Source organism: Nelumbo lutea, chromosome 4 (assembly GCF_056320005.1).
Source record: "Nelumbo lutea isolate HS-2025 chromosome 4, American lotus-T2T, whole genome shotgun sequence".
In the NCBI taxonomy this organism is placed as follows: Eukaryota; Viridiplantae; Streptophyta; class Magnoliopsida; order Proteales; family Nelumbonaceae; genus Nelumbo; species Nelumbo lutea.
Genome location: NC_142687.1, coordinates 45,849,218 through 45,868,615, shown reverse-complemented (window position 1 = coordinate 45,868,615; position 19,398 = coordinate 45,849,218). Strand labels below are relative to the sequence as shown.

Sequence of the window (19,398 nt, the reverse complement as noted above, 5' to 3'; positions counted from 1 at the left end):
TTCATTCTTTGGGTCGGTTTTAAAAACCTTGATTAGAATCTTTGCCATGATTTTATAGAAGTTGTTCAACAAACCGATAGGTTTAAAGTCCTTGATGTTTGTTGCACCTTCCACCTTAGGAATTAAGGAAATGAAAGTAGAATTCACGTTTCAACATATCCACTTTCACCACCTCCCAACACTTCTTGTAGAAAAGGCTAGTGAGGTCATCCAGCCCTAGGGATTTATCAACTTCTAAATTCTTTACCACTTGCCATATTTCTTCCTTTGTGAAGGGGGCTTCTAGATCCCTTTGCTAAATACCTGAAATCGTCCTAAAGTTTAGGTAAACCGGGAGAGGTCTTCTAACGCAACTTTCCTTGAACAAGTCTGAGAAATTATTGGTGGCAATACTTTTCATTTCAACCCCATTCTCTCCCACCTGACCCTCAAATTCTAGTCTCTCAAGCTGATTAAATCTTTTTCTTGCACTTGCCATCCTGTGGGAAAAGCTAGAGTTTTTATCCCCCATTTTTTTACCTTGGTTCTTTGTCTCCATTTCAGTTCATCCTTAAAAGCAAGATTGTCTAGAGTCAATTTTGCTGCCTGTCTTCTTTTTCTTTCTTCTTCTGCTATTGGGCCAGATTCCTCAACCAAGTCCACTTAATAATTTCTAAACACTTATTTTTTTTTTCTGATTTTGAGGACCCTTGGAATCCCAACCTCCATGCTTTCAAGGTTTCCTTAATTAATTTGATCTTTTTTGCAAAGATGGAAGAGCTTGTACTTACTTGGAAATTAGACCATTTTGAATTTAAGTAGAGGGACCATCTCTTCCTCTTCAAATCACACATCCTATCTAACTTAAAACAACACTGGGGATCTTGATTATTTGTCCAAGTGAACTGAGCCCCTAGTAGTGGGAGATCAATTAAATCGAAACGATTCACAAAATTCGCAAATCCTCTCATTTCCCTTGTTCTCCAAACACCTCCCTTCCTTTCTTCCAGGAATCTAACTACATTAAAGTCCCCACCTTTAACCCAAGGGATGGAATACACACCTCTAGCTTTAGCTAGGTCTTTCCATAGCTTCTCTCTCTCTCTCTCTCTCTCCACATTTACAGTTGGACCATAAACGCTGGTGAGCTTCCTTTGGAAACCTCCCTCTAGTTCCAAAATTACTGACAATGAGAAATCACCTTTGTGAGAAGAAATAAGCTTACACATTAGTTTGTTTCAAAGGATTAAGATGCCCCTTGCACTTCCTCTAGCTAGTATGCTCACTCTAATTGTACACCTCCTTCCCCCTCCGCCCCTCGATGATCCTCCCCCCTTCCTTGCCCTATCATTCAAATCCCAAGACAACCTCATCACTTCTCTGCTTTTCTTCACCAAATTACCACCTATTTTTTTGCATTTAATTTTTCCTTTCTCCTCTAACCACCTTCTTTCTATGCTTTCTAAATATTTTATCGTTTCTTCCTCTAGGCCTGGAATGGAAACCCCCAATAATTTTCTCAGTCCTAATAATTTGGAATTTACCCACGCCGAAGTGGCGTCCACCCTCTTCCCTTTAGCTCCTTCCTTCCCATTAACTTCCCTTCCAATCCCTGTCCCTACCTCCATCTCTCCAATGGTTATGTCTAGTCTCATTGACCCATTAAATATGCGTTTTTGTTTAAAAAAATTGGATAAAATGCTGAACATTTTGTATTTGTACAATGATATATTCTAGGGAAGAGTTTGATTTGGATATTTCCATATTTCTGCCATATCACCTCATTCATCAATTGCAAGTTCCAGCCAAATGGCTGCTAGCTGAACAATCATCTCGTGAAAATAGAAAAGGGGAGGAAAAATTGAACGGAGAGGAGAAAAATTTGTTCAAGCAGCGATTTGGAGAAGAACATTGAAAATTGAGGCAATGACCTTTGTAGTTGAAGAGATGCTGATAAGAAGAAACCCAACATTGAAGGTCAGGGAGCTGTGGATGGCAATGGTATTATTGGTAGGGGAAGCCTTGGAGTGATTCGGAGTTTTTCTAGATGAAGCGATAAACTCAAAAAGAAGCAAACATTGTAGGAACTCAACCGAAACAGAGGGAAGAAGATACTTGGCTAGAAGAAAAAGAAATGGTAAAGTAGGCTTAACATTGATGGATTACTTTGGACAGGGCTCAAAGCAACTGGTATGTATCCTTGAGGGGTGGAATGCAAAAGGCTGGAAGGAGATGGCTGCTTGTTTGCAAAACTTTTTGTTAGCTTTTGGAGGTCTAATGCCAAACAGGGTAGAAGGCTTGAAAAACCGGAGTCTATCAATGCAAGCAACTGCCAAAATGAAGGCAAAGAATGAGAAAGAACACCAAGAAAATGGTGACGATTTAAAGATGGCTAGTTATGCGGGGACCTCTAATCTCTACTTCCTCTTTTTCCTCCTCCCCTAACATGCCCTTCTTTAGAGTAGTGCTTTAAAAGGTATGGTCCTCCATTGTGTGAAAAACCACACACTGGTTTAAAGATGGCTGGTTACGCAGAGACCTCTAAACACTGGTTACTTTTTGCTTTAGCATATGTGTTTTTTGCTTGGAGAGGTGGCACCTCACGTCTTTGAGTTAATGGAAATGTGGTAATTTTATCTATAAAAAAATGCCAATTCTTTAGAGAAAGCACCACAGGGATGCTTATACTCTTCCAATTGGTGAGAGATATTGTCTTGAATTTCAATATCACTGGCCATTCTCTCAATACAATCTAGAAAGCCCATTTGAAGCTTTCCAACCAATGTTTCATCTTGTGCTTTAGCCTTATAATAAAGGGCTGGGTTAAGGAAAAAAAACAGCAAGGTGCAATGGATGTTTCACCATATTAGTCCAACGCTTGTCAAAAATGTCTAAAATTACTCCTTTTCTTTCCATTATTATTGTTATTTTTATCTTCTCCTTTGCTTGCTCCATCACATAGTAAAAATAACCCATTGTAGTTTTTTCATCACCGTTGACTAACCGTAAAGCCTCTACAATTGGTTGAACAACAGCCAAAAGAGCAATTATGCATTTTTTTTTCAAAATTCAATAGGAGGTGATGGAGCGCAATCCGGTCGGTCCTAGCTGTCAACGATCTTGCCTCTGACTAGAGCAAAAGGTGCCTGAAACGGGGAAGAAAGCGAGTAGTCTCCAGGGAGGAACCCGGTGAGAGTGCTCCGAAGCTCAAGTTAGTATTTTCTCAAAGGCAAGATAAAAAACCAGATGGCGCAAAGTAATCACGTACCTCCATTCTTGGGGGGAAGATGGCCTTTTATAACCACTTCGCGCACTCACTCCCAAGCTCCTGTCAGGTCGGGTATCATTACCTTTGCACTTCTGCGAGTTCGGGTGTCATCACCTCCGCACTTTTGCCAGCTTGGGTGTCATCACCTCTGCTGGGATAGACAACCGCCACTACTCTCTTTGTTGAAGCTGTCTCTGTAACTGGAGGTGGCGGTGGCAGGTGGCCGTTGAAGTGCGGTTGTCAAGCGTTAGATCCTAAGTCAGTCAGGTGCGCCGCCTCAGGATACAGACTCCTTTGGTGTCAGGTACGGTTGTTCAGTTTGGCGGCCTGGAGATGAAGTGTCGGAGTGGTGTGCGAGGTGAAGTCTTGAGTTCGGATAGAAGTGTGGCCCGAATTGCCCTAGGGTGGGCCAGTTCGGGTTGTTGCCCTATGCGCTCTTCGTGAGGCTCGGGGTCAAAGGGAGAGTTCGGGCTCCTTTTGGGAAGCTTGGACCGCTGGTTCCTCCTCTCGGAGCTCGTGCCTTGAGTGCACTGCTGTGCAAAGCTATCGCTCCTGCCAAGTCACCATCGATTGCTTCCACGTGTTGGGTGGCCAGGAGGTCCGGCCAAATCTTCCTCCATCAGGAAGCATAGTGCTTGGTGCTCTTAGTCCATCACTTAGCTACATATGCATTTAATTTTTTTTCCTTTCTTCAAGTGAATTTATATGCTTCTTTGCACTAGTCCTTTAAGCTTTGTTTTGTTTGTAGAACCTTTGTAATTTGTCTCACAAAAGTATCCATAGGTCGTCTAACATTTTCCTTCTTTTTTGGTGGTAACGAGTGATTTGAAGTTGGGGGCGCTCCTACCAATTGAAATGGAGGCACTTTATTTTATAGGTCGTGTTAACATTTTCCTTTTTTTTTGGTGGTAACGAGTGATTTGAAGTTGGGGGCGCTCCTACCACTTGAAATGGAGGCACTTACTTTTATAGGTCGTGTTAACATTTTCCTTCTTTTTTGGTGGTAACGAGTGATTTGAAGTTGGGGGTTGGATCCCCTTTCAGATACAATTTGCTTCCATACCCCCCGATTATCTTCAATTGTGAAATCATCTAATGGGTTTCTTCTTTTTATTCATCTGCATATATTCTTTCATCTCCTTGGCAATTTGTAATAGTTTTGGGGCATTTAGTAACAACACCCCATATCCCCCAATCAAATGTTGTTTTATCCCTTTTATTCCTCCTCTAACAAATTTACCACATAATGAGCATGAAATTGCACTTTTATCTTCCAAATCTTGCCAAAATTCATATAGCCGTACATGGGCCCTTCTATTGAGCCTTACACCTAGCATTTCACTCTTCATTTGTCATTCTTTATTGAAAATAGAACCAATCAGCAAAGAGAATAAATTAAAAAAACAAATGAAAAATGTTAAACTAGAAAATAATTGATCTATTCTGAATTTCTAATCAATATACTTATCAACTAAATCCTATCCCTATTCCTTAGATGCCAATTTATTGGAAATCAAATATGCCTAAATAGGAATTAGCCTAGGTAATATACGTTAGTATTATACAAATTAAAGAATGAGTATGAGCAAATGAGCTATGGCAAAATTAACAAAAACAAATAAATAAATGTTAAATTAGAAAACAATTAATCTAATCAATAATTCAATATAATTATTAAAATTATGTTTTAACTAAATTTTATTTAGTTATTCATATTTCGTAAGTCCTAATTCATAAGAAATTGAATATAAAATATTCCTATGCAAGCGAACAATATACAAGTAGAAAGTAAATAAAAGGTGTTTAATTCACATTAAAATCCCAAATTTCAGCCAAACAATCAAACATAGCAATATTTGGATTCTGGTCTAGACTGGAGTTTTAGAATTGGAATCTGGATCAAATCACTTGTTTGAACTTTGAAGGAGAAGAGGAGAGGGGTAGAGCCCTTGTTTTTTGTTCGAAGAAGGAAAAGATTAGAGGAAAACAAAGGGGGCAGAGCCCCTGTTTTTCATTTAAAGAGAAGAAAAATAGATTTGGGCTGGGCGGATTGAAAGTTTGAAGCGATGGACTTTTCCTTCCTTCTTTAGTGTTTATTGAATGTAAGAAAAACCCTACAACAAACAATTAGTGAAAAAAAGCCCTACACCAAATGAAAAATGGGATTTAAGACTTTAAGTCATGTATTTTTATTTGTATTAGAGGAAAACAAAGGGGGGTATGTTAGACAGTTATGCCCTTAGCTCCAATCAGATTGATGTATCTTTTGACATTTATTGTAAATGAATAATGTACATAATTGATTCGTGTCATTGTGGTGTGTTTCTGCATAATACCCTTTAACTGGACAATTAATGAGACTCGTGTTAGTTTAGAATTTTCCCAGTCGTTACACTGATGTACCATCAAGTTTGTTGGGGTAGCTTGTCTCAGTTGCCAGGGTGAGACCTTAGGCACATGCAATGTGGGTTTTCTTGAAACCCTGAACTGGACCAAAATTCCAGTATTGCCCTGAACCTTGGAGATAAATGGGCAAAACAAAAATGTTACACTTGACCCATTGACTCGATTATGATACTACACTAGGTGTCGGATTGGACTATCTTTAATATGCCAATCAATGAGATCCTTAGAGGGGGTTAAAATCTTGCCATGTTGGAACGGTTCGAGAATTCATCTGAGTGGGTGATCATAGTGACAAGATCAACCCCTTTGTCGGACAAAGTGAATGATCAGGGATGCACTCTCTGATGAAAACCTTAAACTGCCGGCAATTGATTTCAACCATTGAAATTTGTTTTACAAAATATATTTATAGAAAGATATACATATATACATATTATGGTTTCAAAATGTTTTAATTCCCGGGATCCATATGAGTAGAGAGGTCCTCTCTTGTCGGGCAGTGGTTGATTATTATGGACTGAGAGGTTAAGTGTAAGACCATTGAGGGTAATACCTAATGGGCTAATCTTGCATCTGCCCACAGTCCTTGGGTTTTCATAAGGTGGTTGGACCAAAGGACCATTTAGTGTAAATGTTGGGCTCATTAAGAGCCCATGGTGATGGACTCAGGGGTTCACTGTCTCTTACAGTGAATTCGGTTAGGCTTTGTAACAAAGGTTGGGCTGAACCCATGCGGCTGATGTGTAGATTAATGTTTGGGTTCTACGCCATACAAGGAGAGCCAACTGGGCATTATGTTAAGAGGTTAAGTGAGCACATAAACTTAATGGGCCTAAAACCCAATTCGAACTGGGCTAATTAGATTAATTAAATAGGTACAAATCTGGGTTTGGATCAACAGATAAGTTCTATCCACTTAGAGAGTCCAAATCCAAATAAAGATTTGGATCAGGAAACTCCTAATTTGATTAAGATTAAGCTGATCTTAAACTGCAGATAAGATAAGGGATTATTCTTATCACTTAAAGAATCCAGATCCAAATAAAGATTTGGATAAGGAAACTCTTAATCAGATTAGGAGGTCGTCTCTTTAAGGCTATAAATAAGAGAGCAGGGTGGAAATGCAAAACAGACAACAAACATTATAGCAGTGTGCAGAGTTCTTCCCTGTTCTTGCCACCTCTACCTAGTTCGATCTCCACTTGTGGGAGTGATCAAGAATTGTTTTTCATATTGCTTCTTGATAGAAGAAGCAATCTGAAGTCGTGCTCACCAGCCCTCTATCCCATTTTTGCTGAAGAATTCGGTTCTTGCTGAAGAGCTGTCTTGTTGATTCTGCTTCACCTCCCATTCTGTCATCTTCAGTGGAAGCAATTTTTGATCTTCTCCTTGGGCGTGAACACCTTCATTGGGAGTTACCGTTAATCCGTATCTGGTATATCCCTCTCCCTTTTGGTTTCAGATCTGGTTCGGTTTTCTTCAAGATTAATTCTTCAAAATGTAGTTTTCTAAAATTGGGAATGCGATTCCCAGATGGGAGAGAATTTTTTTGAAATTTCAACCAACCTTCATATAGGATTCGACCATCCATATGATGGATCTCTCATACCTTCAGTGGTATCAGAGCCAGGTTCAAGTCTTGAGCCGAATTAAACCAGATCTGGATATGTGCAAATGGGCAGAAGGCATTCTACCCGATTTGCGCAATTAACGTTATTCTGGGAAATCGGTTTCGAGTTTTTGGGCGAATGATCTAAAATTAAATCTTTATTAATCTGTTTTATATTTAGAACTGCTATATATATTTTTCTTGGTTTTTGGGCTTTTCGTATGGTGGAGATCAAATTCTTTAAATGGCGCAAGAAATCTGTGCACCTGCTGATTTATTCTATTCATTCTTGGTTTGTAATTATTTTTTTTTTAATTTTAGATGGAATGTATAGGAATTCGAATCTAATGTAATGATAATAGAAAATTAGGTTTCCTATTTTGAGTTCAACGATCTGCAATTTGCAGTTTTGGAAACTGCATAGTGTGAACTAGTCTTTGTATTGCTGGGTGGCAGTCATACGAAGAACCCTCTTATTGATTCTTGATTGTCATGCATCAGTTGTTTAATTTCAGATCATCTTCTTGAATTGAATCTTGAATTAAACTTCAAACCCTAGACCCATTTGAACCAGATTGGACCAAATTGGTTGGACCGAATCTGTGGTTCAATAGGGGCTAATCTCAGCCCTAAAATTTTCTTTATGGGCCGAGGGATTGATGGTTTATTGCAAGATGCACTTCGGCCCACATCTGTAAAACCCGATTTTAATTTGTTAAAACTGCTTTAGCCCAATTCAACATTAATGCTATATGGGCCGAACTGCTCTTTGCAGTTCAGCCCACACACCTAGATAATATTAATTGGTAATATTATGAAATTAAATGGGCTTTATATATGGGTTTTACAATTATTTAATTGATTGGATCAATTATGGACTTCATGCATGTGATGTATGGATGCGTGATGTGCTACGTTCATGGCCCATAAGCACTTGGCCCATGCTGATTCGATAGTGGCTCTTACGCATACCATGGCTGAATGTGCATCATTGCCATGGTGTCCTTAAGATCATTGGATCTCCCTATGTGGTGGGCCCCACACCAGCTTCCTCAAAAGGAACCGTGCGGAACCCTAGCCGTTTAGGGCCCATCTAAATCTGACTTTAAGAAAGCTAGTGGGAGCCACTTTGGTTTGACCTAAATCAGATTTAGGGAGTTTTTCGATTCCTCCATTAAACATGTGCATGTGATAGGGAATTTCATATGATGAATTCTCTAAAGGCCTTTCATCATTAGTATGAAGTTTGACTGTATTGGTGGGTGGAGATGCACCATAAAATTGGGCTATCCATCTGCTAATGCAGTTGGTTGGATTGCTTCATGAGATGATAGGGGCATCATAGATCGATGTGAGAGGGGCTTATCTAAAAATGGATGACTCTTACGGTACCTAGGCGTTCACGAACATGATGGGTGAGCACTTTTTGGACAGAAATGTTTAATTTACAATGGCTATGAACCTTGTTTGATAGAGGCCAAAGGGAAAGCTCCAAAGGTTTTGTAGTTGAAACAGTTGCCTCCATGCACCCAATGTGGTTTCCCACATTTCTAGAGACAACTATCTCCGTTACTGAGATTGGAGGGAATCTCAGAGATGCCCAAAATGGAAATGGAGCATAGATTAAAAGCCCTTTGTATGTGATGACATGAATCAATTAGGTTGTGGACTTACAAATCTTCCTTGCCTTACCAGAAACGACAAATAGAAACTTCACCAAATCGTTGGATGATATAACAAACTCAAGGGCCCTAATTATGCTGACTGGTTCTGAAACCTTATGCTGGTTTTGACGTCCGAGAAATTGGACAAAATTGCTAAGAACCCTGCTCTGGATCGTCCAGGTGACAGGGCTTCTGAGGCCCGAAGAAAAGAGTATCAAGAATGGGAAGAGAAAAACTCTTTTGCCCGGTGTTATATTATAGCCTCTTTAGACGATCCGGTACAACGACAATTCGATAAGATCGAAGTGTCCAAAGATATATTGGATAGTCTAAAGGCTATGTATGAAGAGCAGAACCGTTCTACTCGACAAAAGGTCTTAAAATTGTTTATGACCGCACAGATGACCGAGAACTACAAGTTCATGACCATTGTCTAAAGATGATGGGTTACATCAATGAACTGGAGGCTCTCGGGTTATGGCTAGATCATGACACTAAAATTGATGTTGTCCTCAATTCCTTACCTTCGTCCTTCAATCAGTTTATAAAAAATTACAACATGAATAAGCTAAACGTTAGCTTTTAGGAACTCAGCAATATGTTTCAGAGGGCTGAAGAACTGATTAAAAAGGATAAGCTGATAACCATGCTTGTTGAAGGTGGCAAATCAAGCAAGAAAAAGCGGAAGGCTTAGAAGAAGGGTAGCAAAACTAAAAAGCAGAAGAAAGATAAGGCAGCGGATGCCTGTCACTTCTGCAAAAGGACCAACCACTAGAAGAGGAGTTGACCTCAACTTTTGGAGACTAAGAAGCAAGGTAATTTCAAATCTTTTATCATAGAGACCAATTTGTTGGTCACTTCTGCTTCCTAGTGTATTGACTCCAAGGCTTCAACTCATGCGTGAAACTCACTGCAAGGGTTCAAGATAAGCAGAAAACTGAGTAACGGAGAAGTGACGTTCTACTTGGGGACTTCTACAACAGTTGCAGCTACAACCTAGGAAATGTAGAACTAGTTTTCAGAGAAGGAACAGTTGTACTTGAAGATTGTTTTTTGGAACCTAATTTAAGAAGAAATTTGATTTCTGTCTCAAAATTGTGCATGGATGGTCATTCTATCTTATTCATTAATGTGATTACTATTAAACAGAATAACGAATTCCTCACATACGGAGAACTTGAAAACGGTTTCTATGTTCTCCATTCTTCTCTGGAAACAAACATTACTGTAACTATGTAAGAAATAATCCCCAATAAGAGAACTTGTGATACAGTTAATCCCACATGCTTGTGGCATTACCAACTTGGCCACATTAATATAGATCGTATCACAAGGTTGGTAAAGGATGGTCCTTTGGATTTTCTAACTATAGAAGATCTTCCAACCTGTGAACCTTGCCTTTAGGGTAAGATGACGAAGCGGCCAATTACCAGTAAATCTGAAAGACCTAGGCACACTTGACCTTATACATATTAATGTATGTGACCCCCTGAATGTTAGGACATGTAACCAACACGTTTATTTCATAACATTTACCGATGATTACTCACGGTATGGTTACGTGTACCTAATGAGACATAAGTCTGAATCTTTTGAAAAGTTCAAAGAATTCAGACAAGAAGTCGAGAAACAGTTAGAGAGAAATTAAGACCCTTTGATCAGATTGAGGTGGCGAGTATCTCTCTGACCAATTCGGGGACTACTTAAAGGACAATGGGATAGTATCACAATTAGTTCCTCCTGCTACACCACAGTTAAATGGTGTGTCAGAAAGGAGAAATCAGACTCTATTAGATATGATCCGATCACTGATCGTCCACTCAGAGTTACCCACATCCTTTTGGGGTTTCGCATTAGAGACTGCGATTTACGTGCTGAACCAGGTTCCAACCAAATCCGTTCCTAAGACTCCATATGAGGTATGGACTGGTAAGAAACCAAGTGTGAGACACTTGAAGATTTTGGGTTGTCCTACACATGTTAAAAGAACTAGTGCTGACAAATTGAAATCCAAGACCAGTCGTTGCCTATTTATAGGTTACCCCAAAGGCTCTATAGGTTACTTGTTCTATGATCCAAAAGAGCAAAATGTGTTTTGCAGTCGAAATGCCCACTTCCTAGAGGAAGATTACATACTGGATAATCATCATCAAGAAGTTGTTCTTGATGAGGAGAAATCAGGGGTAGTGGGAGATGTCCCACTAGCTCCAGAAAATAACTAGCCTGGAAGATCTACTTGGGTTTCTAGACCTCCAGTTCGTTATGGTTATGTCCAAGAAAGTTACTTGGTGGAAGCTACGACCAGTGAGGAGGATCCCGTGACTTATTCGGAAGCTATGTTGGACATAGATTCCTTGAAGTGGGTAGATGCCATGAGAGCTGAGATGGACTCAATGGAGACCAATGGAGTTTGGACTCTAGTAGATCCGCCCCTTGGGTAAAGGCAATTGGTTGGAAATGGATATATAAGAGGAAGAAGGGCCCCGATGGTAAAGTTGAGAATTACAAAGCTCGTCTTGTGGCGAAAGGGCACACTTAGAAAGAGGGAATCGATATTGAGGAAACATTTTCGCCTGTAGCCATGCTTAAATCCATTATGATCTTGCTAGCTGTAACAGTTTACCATGACGACGAGATTTTGCAAATGAATGTCAAAACCGCGTTCCTGAATGGATATCTTACTGAAGATATCTATATGCAGTAACCACAAGGTTTCAAAGCTGTAAGTCAGGAACACATGGGATGTAAACTCAAACGATCCATATATGAACTTAAGCAAGCTTCTAGGAGTTGGAACATCCAGTTTGACACTACCGTCAAACAGTTTGACTTTGAGCAAAATCCGGATGGGCCCTGTGTTTATAGGAAGACCAATGGGGATAATGTTACTTTTTTGGTTCTGTATGTAAATGGCATTCTACTCATTGGAAATGATGTAGGAATGTTAGCTACAATGAAAGTGTGGCTTTTACAGCAATTCTACATGACAGATCTTTGAGAAGCCTCCTACATACTAGGTCTTCGACTCTATAGAGATAGATCGAAGAGGATAATAGGATTATCCCAGTCTGCTTACATCAACAAAATAGTCAAGAGATACAACATGGAGAACTCCAAGAAAGAAAATGTTCATTTCAGGCATGGAGTCACTTTCTCCAAGGGTATGTCTCCCAAGACTCTTGAAGAGATTGGGGGCATGAAAGAGGTTCCCTATGCCTCAGCCGTAGAGAGCATCATGTATGCCATGCTGTGCGCTCGTCCTGACATTTCTCAGGCAGTGAGTGCGGTAAGCAGATACCAATCTAACCCAGGGTAGGAGCATTGGACCATCGTGAAAAACATATTAAAATACCTTCAAAGGACAAAAGAGTTTTGTCTAGTATTCGATGGTAGTTCACTATAGATCCAAGGGTATACTGATACCGACTGCTAGTCAGATCCAAATGGTAGAATGACTATATCTGGTTACATCTTCACAGTGGGGTCTTGAGTAGTAAGAATAACAGTCCACAACCCAAGCTGAACACATTGCTGTAAGTGAAGCTGCCTAAAGAATGAAGGTGTTCATTCTGGAATTTGGAATTCAACACATCACCCATTCCACTGTTGTGTGACAACACTGGATCTACGGGAGATTGATGTTAAAAAGGTAGCATCAGCGGAGAATGTGACAGACTCATTGACTGAGCAACTGACCCAGAAAGTGTTTGTGAAACACGTGGAAAGTTTGGGACTCCGGCTTGTACCCGATTGGACCTAAGTGCAAATGGGAGTTGTTAGACAGTTATGCCCTTAGCTCCAATCAGATTGATGTATCTTTCGACATTTATTGTAAATGAATAAAGTACATAATTGATTTGTGTCATTGTGGTGTGTTTCTGTGTAATACCCTTAAAGTAAACACTTAATGAGACTCGTGTTAGTTTAGAATCTTCACAGCCGTTGGATAGATCTAGGGTGATGTACCACCAAGTTGGTTGGGGTGGCTTGTCTCAGCTGTCAGGGTGAGACTTGAGGTACATGCAATGTGGGTTTTCTTAAAACCCTGAACCGGACCAAAATTCCAGTATTGCCCTGAACCTTGGAGATAGATGGGCAAAACTGGAATGTTACACCTGACCCATTGACTCGATTATGGTACTGCACTAGGTGTTGGATTGGACTGTCTTTAATATGCCAATCAGTGAGATCCTTAGAGGGGGTTAAAATCTTGCCATGTTGGAACGGTTCGAGAATTCATCTGAGTGGGTGATTATAGTGATAAGATCAACCCCTTTGTTGTACAAAGTGAATGATCGAGGATGCACTCTCTGATGAAAACCTAAAACTGCCGGCAGTTGATTTCAACCATTGAAATTTGTTTTGCAAAATATATTTATATAAAGATATACATATATACATATTATGATTTCAAAATGTTTGCAAAAGGTTTTAATTCCCGGGATCCATGTGAGTAGAGAGTGCAACACTGTTCCTTGCAGTCGAGGGAGAGGTCATTGTCGAGCAGTGGTTGATCATTATGGGCTGAGAAGTTAAGTGTAAGACCATTGAGGGTAATACCTAATGGGCTAATCTTGCATCTGCCCACAGTCCTTGGGTTTTCATAAGGTGGCTGGACCAAATGACCATTTAGTGTAAATGTTGGGCTCATTAAGAGCCCATGGTGATGGACTCAAGGGTTCACTGTCTCCTACAGTGAATTCGGCCAGGCCTTGTAACAAAGGCTAGGTTGAACCTATGTAGCTGATGTGTAGATCAATGTTTGGGTTCCACGCCATACAAGGAGAGCCAACTGGGCATTATGTTAAGAGGTTAAGTGAGCACATAAACTTAATGCGCCTAAAGCCCAATTCGAACTGGGTTAATTAGATTAATTAAATCCGGGCAAATCTGGGTTTGGATCAGTAGATAAAGATAAGAGAATAAGTCCAAATCCAAATAAAGATTTGGATCAGGAAACTCCTAATTTGATTAGGATTAAGATGATCTTAAACTACAGATAAGATAAGGGATTATCTTTATCACTTAAAGAATCCAGATCCAAATAAAAATTTGAATCAAGAAACTCCTAATCAGATTAGGAGGTTGTCTCTTTAAGGCTATAAATAAGAGAGTAGGGTGGAAATGCAAAACAGATCAGACATTACAGCAGTGTGCAGAGTTCTTCCCTGTTCTTGCCACCCCTACCCAGTTCGATCTCCACTTGTGGGAGTGATCAAGAATTGTTTTTGATGTTGCTTTTTGATAGAAGAAGCAATCTGAAGTTATGCTCACCAGCCCTCTACCCCATTCTTGCTGAAGAATTCGGTTCTTGCTGAAGAGCCGTCATGTTGTTTCTGCTTCAGTTCACACTGTGTCATCTTCAATGGAAGTAGTTACTGTTATTCCGTATCAGGTATATCCCTTTCCTCTCTTTTGGTTTCAGATCTGGTCCTGTTTGGTTCAAGATTGATATTTGAAAATACAGTTTTCTAAAATAGGGAATGTGATTCCCAGATGGGAGAGAGAAATTTTTTGAAAATTTCCCTAACCTTCCTGTAGGGTTTGGCCATCCATATGATGGATCTCTTATCCCTTCAGGGTAGAGCCCCTGTTTTTCATTGAAGAGAAGAAAAAATAGGTTTGGGCTGGGTGGACTGAAGAACGATGGAGTTCTCCTTCTTCCTTCTTTAGTGTTTGGTTGAATGTAAGAAAAACCCTACAACAAACAATAGTTGAAAAATATTTATCAAAAAAAAACTATAGTTGAAAAAAAGGCCCTACACAAGAAAATAAGACTTTAAAAATACAATTTTATTATGTAAGTATGTAAAGGGTGCATCTCAAAAAGATTTAAAAATAAGACTTTTTAAGTATGTAAAAGGTGCATCTTAAAAAGATATAACAACCAATTAGATCCAAAATTTATCAGGACTTATTGCACTAGGCACCTGCCTAGTAGCCTAGGTGATTGCCTAATACACTAGGCAAGCGCCTTATAGTAAAATCATCAGTTGTCTTGGTGAGTCAAGGTCTGGAAAGCACCTAGTCACCTAGTTGTTGCCTTGACAACTATGCCATCTTAGTCTACTCTACTCTCTCTCATTTTATCACCTATTGGAGCTACTCCTAAGTTCCTTTGAATGACTTCATTCCTGATCCTATTGGAGCTGTTGGCATATGCTATATTGAACTTTCATAGACTTAAAAGGCCTGAATCAACAAGCAAACAAGAGCTTAAAATTCTGTTCACTCAACCCGTTCTTTATCTTTATCTTGATCTTTATCATCATCATCATGCCCCGCTCCCTTTTTTTCTCCCTTTTCTTGGACAAAAATAGGTGCTTAGCCCCCTATATTTTCTGAATTTTCTTTTGTTCTTTTCCTTCGCATAAATATGTTGATTTTCTATTTTCTAATTTGAAGCTTATACTTTTTTTATGAAGTTTATAGGTAAGATGGTTTATAGTTGCTATGGAACCAAGGAAATTACCCTAGGATTCATGGTTTCTATGTAAAAAATTCCACCGCTTGCGCAACTAGGTGACAAGGTGCCCTCTATTGCGTAGCTTTGCCTTGACACCTTAAAAACTATGGAAAAGAAGTCGTAAGCGCCATATCACTCTAGAATCTTTTAGACACGTTCATTTGTATCAATAGAGATTGAGCTGTATCTAAAAGGTGGCATTCTTTTTTTCTTTCAGCCACATCACTTTGCTGAGTATATCACCAAGTTGTGTGATCATTTTTTTATGGTAGATAAAATATTTTATTAAAGGAAAAAATAGAAAGTACGTGAAAGGTGTCCAGTATTCACCCGGGAGAAAGAGAAATCAACCTACAGCTGCCACCACCCAACTCTAATCCTTGGCAAACTATTGGCTAGAACAATCCAGAAGACAAAACTTTCCACTTTAAACCCTATTGAAATAACAGCAGACCCAAATGATAAAACACTTGCAGTATCAACACCATACTTCCCTACCAACAAGAAAACAACAGCCACACACACACCCCTATCAAACTATCAGAAACCAAACTCAAAAAAGACCATATTGCACCTGCACAAAAGAGGTTGGCTCCATTGCTTAGCTCGTGAATGGTAGCGTCTTTGCTTCTCTTGGAGCACTTTTTTGGTGACCTTTTTAATAGGATCCACACCAAATAAAACCCTCTTTCTCCCTTGCAAAAACCTTAGAAACCTGCACCATTCAATTGTATTTCTGCTTCCTGAAGCTCCTTACTGCATTAGGAATCTTCTCAAACTCCTTAAGCTTCCTAGGAATCTTCTCAAACTCATGCAAATTCCTCTCATTCCCCCGTCCCAAGAAAAACAACCGCAATGTTTTGTTGACTTCCACCTCTTTGTTAACCAGCATATCCAAATTGACTGAACTCTTCAGTCTTTACTAAACTTCTAACTGCATGAGTTGGATGCTTAAACCACTTTATATATACAAAAGTATAAATGCAAAGAAAAATAAAGAAAGAAACCACTTTATTTACAACAAATATTTCTTCAATAGCATTAATAATTAATAAAAAAATATTATTAGATGCTTAAACCTTAATTTAGAAGTAGTTGAACATAAGTTGGTTACTGAGAGGACCTAATGGACAGAAAATCTTTTTTGTTAAGATTTGATTCCACATTCCCTGTTTTTAATTTGGATAATTTGTTTTAGATCAGATCCAAAATCCTAATTGCACTCAAATATAATCCAATAGCCCATAGGTCAGATTGGATATTGAATCAAATTCACTCTAAGGTATTTTGTTAATCGAATCAAACTTGAATACAACTTGTGATCCGTCCAAATCTGACCTGGTTACAGTCCTGACAATTGTCAGAGGTGCTTCCTCATCCAATTCATAGGCCTTTACTTTTTCTTTACGATTAATTTACTTTTGAGGTGTATCTGAGTCCTGTTTTTCTTTCTTCACAACTTCTCCAGTGTATCATCATGAAATCTGGAAAATAAAGATAAGTCCTGAGATTTGTTGCTTTATTAGTTGCAGAGGAAACCAACGAAGAGGACGAGGAGGTTCTACTAGCATTGGCAGCATCTATGGAAAACACAAAACCAACTTCCACTGATAAAGAGGAACCCAAAACTGAAGAGGCTGAAAGCAGCTCTGCTAAGAAAACTACATATCCACCTCTGCCTGAAGAGCCCAAGGGTGACAGGAACCTCCTTTGCAGGGTTGGTATCCGCCTTCCTGATGGACGTAGGCTTCAGCGGAATTTCCTCCGCAAGGATCCAATACAGGTTTTAACTATCAACACTTTCTATGTTGAATTGAATTATTCATCTCCTTGGATGAGTCATCATGTTGCATTAGTTAAGAGGGGCAAATGCACTTCTATACCTATCACCATAAAAGAAACTATAGTTTCTGTTCTGCTACTATAAAGAAAAGGCTGACTATTCTCTGATGGATAGTCATGGCAAACGAAAACACCGGAGTCTTCTCGATGTCATAGTTTCTGTTTTGCTGCCATTACCATTCCTTCATTTATTTTGTTATTAGCACTTGGACACTATAAATATCCATCTGTTTAACTAACCTAGCCTTGTCCAAGTTCCTTGTAGCATCAGTTTTATGGTTTGGTCGTTGTGTTATTGCAGTTACTTTGGTCCTTCTGCCAAGCTCAACTTGAAGAGTCAGAGGCACGGCCATTCCGCTTAACTCAAGCTATACCAGGAGCTTCAAAGTCTCTGGATTATGACAGCAAGCTGACCTTTGAGGAGTCGGGATTGGCAAACTCGATGATCTCAGTTACTTGGGATTGAAAGGGTTGCGTTTTGATAGTTTTATGAGATTTCTACCTCTTCAACCGCCTCACCATCTGCACGGAAGAATTTTGATGACACTCTTTGTTTTTGTCCAAGTGATGAGTTGGATTTCGGTGGAATGAATAGGAGGTATATATGGGAATCACGAACTTTATCTAATCGTTTTGTTTATTGTAAATATATTCCACCTTATGACTATTTAGTATAATTTGTTTAGCGTTTGCGTAATTGTTATTTTACTTCCTTTTTCGTTTCCTTTGAAATTATATCTATTTAAAGAAAAAATGCTGAAAATTAAACGGTTGGCAAACAGGTCAATTGACTGGATCAAATCAACAAATTATTGGGGTCTATTCACTAAAACTGGGCTCAAGTGCTTGGATCGTCTTCCTGACACCAAATCCTTTTTCTTTGGCGCATCTAGTGATCTAGGGGTGTTAGTGGGTCGGGTTAAGTGGTAAACATAAGTCAACATCAATGAAGTTTTGGGTCGGGTTGGAATTGAGCCTGTTGACATTTCAACATTGAAACGTTTTATATGCATGGCATTGGTTTGAGTATATATGTTCTACATGTGATGGGTTGGATTGGGTTTGGTGTTGTATCTATGGTTCAAATTATCCTTACTTGCTACATGCAAAATTTGTATATTGAGAGTTTTTATTGAGCAAAACTCTTTTTAATCCTTTTCACATTTATATCATCAAATGACCCATTATTACGAGAGATTCTTAAGATGTTTTCAGCCCACTATTGATCTGGATGGTTGAACTGTTATAACTGTCACTTAACATTTTTTGGGGTCCGGTTTTCTTTAAAGCCAAAAATTGGTCAAACTGTTGGCTTGGTGAGAGACCTATTGACTAAGGTGGTTGAACTGTTGATCTATTTGACCTGGTCATTGGGTCATGGGTTATAATTTAAGATACAGTATACTGAAAATTAAGGAAACTAAGCTTTGCCCTTGATTCATTTGGGTTGAGCATTTTTTTTTATCTGCTTTGGATTTTGGGTTACTGTTGAAGAATTTTCCCTTTCTAGGGGCTGTAGGCATTTTGGCTTGCTTTTTTTGTCCAGTCTCTTTTAGCCTCAAATTATAGTTTTTTTTTTTCTCATGCCTATTTAAATTCCAACTACTATTATTTTATGTATATTGGAATTATAACATGCTTTGGCCTTTTTTGTTTCGGTAAGGTAAAAGTTTAAAAATCAGATGGTGGGAAAAAATCAGATTACACATGGATATTTTAGAGAAACTGCAACGAATCCTTGAAAAATGCATCAATAACATTGAATCCGAATATAAGATGATTAAATACGTGGTACATTCACATAAATACATATTTTGGTTGTTTATGTGAAGTGATAGTATATTGTGCGTTTCCAAGTGGTGATACTCTACCTTTTACACATTTTTGAGGATGATAGCTCAGAGATGGATAACTAAGGATGGGCATTAACATTTGAAAACATTAAAATGCCCAAACTCTTAGTATTTTCCAAATTCAGTAGTTTCGATACTGGTATGATATGCATGATTCAATGCGATATGTGTTGATCCTTGGTGTGAAGTGTGAACCATTAAAGACACTTGGAAAATGTGAAAAAGCCATAGAACTAAAGATATGCATGTATATGGGTTTTCTTGATTCTTGGGAGTAATATTGTTCTTATTATTAGCATTTATAAATATAT

At 38.9% G+C, this 19,398-nt stretch overlaps 1 protein-coding gene across 8 annotated transcripts in view; it reads left to right on the top strand.

The window, feature by feature from the left end:
* LOC148855549 (UBX domain-containing protein) overlaps positions 1–18,429 on the top strand; it is a 50,443-nt gene extending 32,014 nt beyond the window's left edge. For 2 of the 8 annotated variants that reach the window (XR_016112501.1, XR_016112503.1), the window contains 3 exons: positions 16,919–17,175; positions 17,536–17,832; positions 18,017–18,429. Coding sequence is in view for 4 of the 8 variants with exons in the window: in XM_088982843.1 (XP_088838969.1) it covers positions 16,919–17,175; positions 17,536–17,700 (422 nt within the window). In the remaining 4 variants the exon portion in view is untranslated. Of the gene's footprint in view, positions 1–16,918; positions 17,176–17,535; positions 17,932–18,016 lie in introns of those variants that run through there. The other 6 variants (XR_016112502.1, XR_016112504.1, XM_088982843.1 and 3 more) reach the window with 3 other exon arrangements.
* The last annotated feature ends 969 nt before the right edge of the window (positions 18,430–19,398 follow it).